The sequence below is a fragment of the Apium graveolens genome, chromosome 10 (genome assembly GCF_009905375.1).
Source record: "Apium graveolens cultivar Ventura chromosome 10, ASM990537v1, whole genome shotgun sequence".
Classification (NCBI taxonomy): Eukaryota; Viridiplantae; Streptophyta; class Magnoliopsida; order Apiales; family Apiaceae; genus Apium; species Apium graveolens.
Genome location: NC_133656.1, coordinates 36,619,837 through 36,624,411, shown reverse-complemented (window position 1 = coordinate 36,624,411; position 4,575 = coordinate 36,619,837). Strand labels below are relative to the sequence as shown.

At 34.4% G+C, this 4,575-nt stretch overlaps 1 protein-coding gene across 1 annotated transcript; it reads left to right on the top strand.

The window, feature by feature from the left end:
• Positions 1-1,346: 1,346 nt before the first annotated feature.
• LOC141692592 (STOREKEEPER protein-like) lies at positions 1,347-4,334 on the top strand. The gene is made up of 2 exons (XM_074497482.1): positions 1,347-2,179; positions 4,104-4,334. Exon 1 carries the CDS (start codon positions 1,521-1,523, stop codon positions 2,163-2,165), a length of 645 nt encoding a protein of 214 aa, XP_074353583.1. The 5' UTR covers positions 1,347-1,520; the 3' UTR covers positions 2,166-2,179; positions 4,104-4,334.
• The last annotated feature ends 241 nt before the right edge of the window (positions 4,335-4,575 follow it).

Genomic DNA, 4,575 nt, shown 5'->3' with positions numbered 1-4,575 from the left:
AGTTGGGGTAGGTAGATACACATCAAGGCATGGATGGAAAAGATGGAGAAAGAAAGTTGAGAACAAATAGTTCTGGGTGCTCTATTTTGGTGGGGTATCAAACAAATTTGAGTGGAGCTGGGCTGGTTTTAAAAAGCCCCGATGGTTCTTGATTGAGTATGTTATGAAGTTAAATTTTCCTACCATAAACAATGGCGAGATATGTGTGACTTGTGAGATCTGTGATGACTCGGTTTGATGAATGTCATGTTAAGTACATTCCAAAAGAGGAAAACTCTAAGGTAGATGCATTATCCCAGTTTGCCTCCTCGGAAGCTGAGAATAGTTCTGGAAGCGTGTATTTCCGTGTACTAACGCGAAGCATTGATGATGGTTGATGCCAAAAATTACGTGAAAAGGTGTGATCGTTGCCAAAAGCATGCACCAGTTGTTAGACAACCACCTGATATGCTAACTTCCATAAATTCTCCCATCCCTTTTGTTATGTGGGGTATAGATATCCAATGTCCATTAAAGAACAAAGACTTACTCATCAAATCTCCTAAACCTAATACAATTTGTGAACATACATTTCCCATCATTCAAGAACTACGTTTTTGACTTGATCTGTGGCATAGAGTAAGATACGTAGGCATATTGTGAAGGCAGATTTGAGTCATGAAGCACGAGAGCAGTTAATCAAGAGCCTTGAGCTCACGAACCCTAACATTAATTGCAACTTAGTTTTTTTATCCATAACAATTATCTAATTAGTATAATTCATTCGTATGTTACTAACATTATTTTGCAGAAGTCGGATTTCAAGTATGTCAGCAAGCTAATAATGTTTTGACACGTTTATCAGTAAGCTTTCAGATACTGTATGGAACTTATTTTGGATAAATATAACTTGCAGATTTTAAGGAGACTTAATAGGAATGAGTTATGTAAGGACTCTATTATACTTTTACGTGTTTAAATATGTTAGAACTTCTCATATATTTAAACTCCTTTTAGCGATATATTTCCTATTTTCTAGTAAGTTTTTTTATAAATGATTTCGTATCCAAACAACTTGTATCTAGATAGGTATTTAATTTAATTTAAAAATAGACGTTTTTAAATATTTTCTAATTTATCTTATCTTTAATTTAAATGTATTTTAAGATTATCTTAACATTCAATTAATTGTATCAAAATATAATTATTATTCTATATTAATAATGAATTTTATATTTACTAAAATAAAATTTTATATTTTTTGATGAAATTTTATAATAGAATTAAGGGAAGGTTAAAAAAGGCGGATATACGTATGTTATAAAGATTTTTGATTTTTGATGATCGTGAAAGTGGATGCCGAGAAAATGTAGTAGTGATAGAAGGAATAAGAATGTAACTAGTACTTGTTTATCGGAAAAGGAATTAATTAATTAAGCTTTAATTTAGCACGGATCTGTTGGGCTGCCCTTGCCTTTCCCCCTCTTCCCTCGTCTCTAATAAAAACACAGTAGTTGAACACGAGCACTCTACCTCTGCAAATGGCTCTTATAACTAGGCTTTATACCCAAAAAGATGAGATAGCTTTACTAAAATGTGGTGCAAGTTTCAAATCGGAAAAAGGGCAGGATCCTTTGGATAACATCTCTGTTTTTAAGGACATTGTCAATCCTTCTCTATCCTTCACTGCTACTCCAAGACAGCTGGCTGACAAAATGTGGAGGTTAAAGAAAAAGTACTTTAGGACTAGTGAGAAGAGAGGTTCCAACCCTTTTTTCTCCAAGGATCATGATGCTAAGGTGTTTAAGCTTTCCAAAAAGATTTGGAAAAACAGTCTTGCTGCTGCTGCTTGCGATGAAAATGAGCAAGTTGATGTTGTTAACGAGAATGATAACGGAAAGATGAATGGTAATGTGAAAGATAGGGTTGAGGAGTTTCGGTTGCTGCACCCGCTTCTTTGTGCTTCCATTGAGTTGGAGGCCAAGAATGCTTCCTCATTGCTAAGTTCCAAGGACTACTTGGAGAGGGCGATTAAAGGTATTTCTCAAGACAAGGCTATAGAGTTGGAGAAGGATTGGAAGGATTTTGTTGTGATGGAGCATCAAGCCTATGTTGAGAGGACAAAGTTGTTTCTTAAGCAAACCAAAGCTTTGAATGATGTCATCTCGTCTAGTGTTGGCAAGTAGATGCATCTTACTAGGTACTATGGATTACATTTTTAATTAGGACTGTTGTTGCCTTTCTAATTTCAGTTTCTTTCCATGTTTTTTTGGCTTGGGACATCATGATTTTTTAGTATCTGCAGTTAAGATTAATATAGTGAATGTTTTTTGGTTTATGTTAATGTCTGTGTGGTTTATGTTAAAGTAACCTGTTTCTAGTCACAGCTTCTCTTACTAGAATTTCAAGTAAAATCCTTGATGTTAAGCCAAAATATACTCCTCCATTGGCTCTCTATGTAGACAAAGCATTATCTGCAATTCCTTTTTTTCTGTATTCTTCCTTGCATGACAAATTTAAAAATGAGTTTCGGAAATATGTCTCAGATGCATACAGCTCAACGTCAAATAATCAGACTTCTTCGGCCCCTTACCCTGACATTAGCCACCAATTTGCAAGAACAATCTAGACTCAGTCACTTTAAGAAAACATTAAAGAAAAAAAGAATAAATAAATAATTCTTATTGGTTTAGTCATAATTATTTTGAAATTTCTAGACAGTCATTTCAGTCTCCTTGGACCAACTAACTTACAGAGCTTAGGAAAGCTGTGTAAGTGTAGACAGCTCAAAGGTCTGAGCATGACGCGTGGTAGTACTGGCTTGATCTCTTTTTGCTTGTGAGTGTTCATGTGTCGTATAAGCCTACACAGTTGTAACCTCCTTACCATGCTTTTTGCCAATCAGTCAAGAAGTATTAACTTAGTGTAGGTCACTTTGGTTTTCAGCAGCTTGTTTCCCTTTCTGTTTAAGCGTAGTTGTAACAATGGGGTCTGTAAATACTAAAAAAGTTGTTAGCCTTTGACTTTCTAATATAATGCACTGTTTATCATAAAAATTAAGTGTAGATACTAGAGCTTGGTTGCTTTCTACTTGGCCTCTGAAAATCGCGAAATTCTGAAAACTTTGAATCTTATATTGATGCCTACTCTTTCTTGGTTAAGCTAGTAAACTTATAATACAGTATAGTCTTTAGTCTAACAAACTAGCTAAGTGTCTCATGGCAAGCCTTGCATTGTGTCTGATACTAACAAACTTTATTAATTAAACAACCATTGATCCTTGAACCCCTCTAGCAACCATATTATCTAGCCTTGTGTTTTCCTACTTCACCATTGGGCTAGTTGGTCATATTTCAATAATATATCTAGCTAATATATGACAATTTAAGCTCAAGTCCAAATATTGTTTATGACTCGCTAAATAGCAGGGTAATCATATATCATATAATAGACATAATATTCTTACCTTTTGTGATTTTGGAACGAGCAATTAGCTTCTTTCTTGGTTAGACACAATGTCGTTTGTGCCAACTCAACAACAGTTACTTGCCTTCCCACATTGCTTTCTAAGTACTATTCTTTTACCATTAGGATAGCCTGTCAGCCTACCTAGTATACTGTGAGTTTATGTATTTATGGAAAAATTAATATGAATTCCATTGATAGTCATAAAATTTTACAGGAAATAATCTTTGAACTTTTTTTTTATTGAAATGTTCTTTATAGTTCTTGGGGAGCTATGTGGTGTAACAGTGCAAGCAACATGCAAATTCTTCATTACCTTTCTTATCATATAACTGAACTGGGAACTTGCCTCTACATTTTTGGCTAATCTTCTTACCTCGTATACCTTTCTATGCTAGATCTCTCCTCATACATAGTTGCATGCAACAACTGAAGTAATATTGTAGTGCTTAGTAATATTGCAGTGCTAAGGGAGCTGGACTAGATATATTACCAGAAAGCTCGATCACTCACAATAGAACTACTAAATTAGGACAATCATTTATTCAATTAATCACAGTATTCGTGTAAATTTTACGAAAAGATCAGTTATTTTTTTCAACCTTTTTCTTCCATGTTTTAACAAGTACTAAGGAAGTTGTGTTTCTATTTGTTTACAGGATTCTGGCAGCGGACATAATGACTTAGATTCTTGGATCATGAACTATTGTAGTAGACTTTTTGTTAGGCTTGGTGACTTCTGCAGAACCTTGAACTATCGTAGTTGAACTTTTGGTGACTTTTATTATGTTCCGTTTCAAATGAAGAACACTATTAATGTTATGATCTTGAAACTTATTTTGTTGTGCTTGGAATTGAATTTGAAAGCATGTATCCTGCAGTATTTAATATCCTCTAAGTTAATCGAGCTTTAATCGAGATTGAGTTGATTTCAATGTAGTATGGTTGATTCCAATGTAGTACGGTTAATTCCAGCATTTTGTAAAGGTGCAGTTGGAAATGATCAAAATATGCAGTTTGAAAATTCAAGTTTTATTCCATGTTCTCTGGCCTGTATGGTCATCCATTTTGCCTCTGAATGTCAATTCTGGCTCTGCGCTGTTTGTAAACATGTAAAATATAAAAGTAACA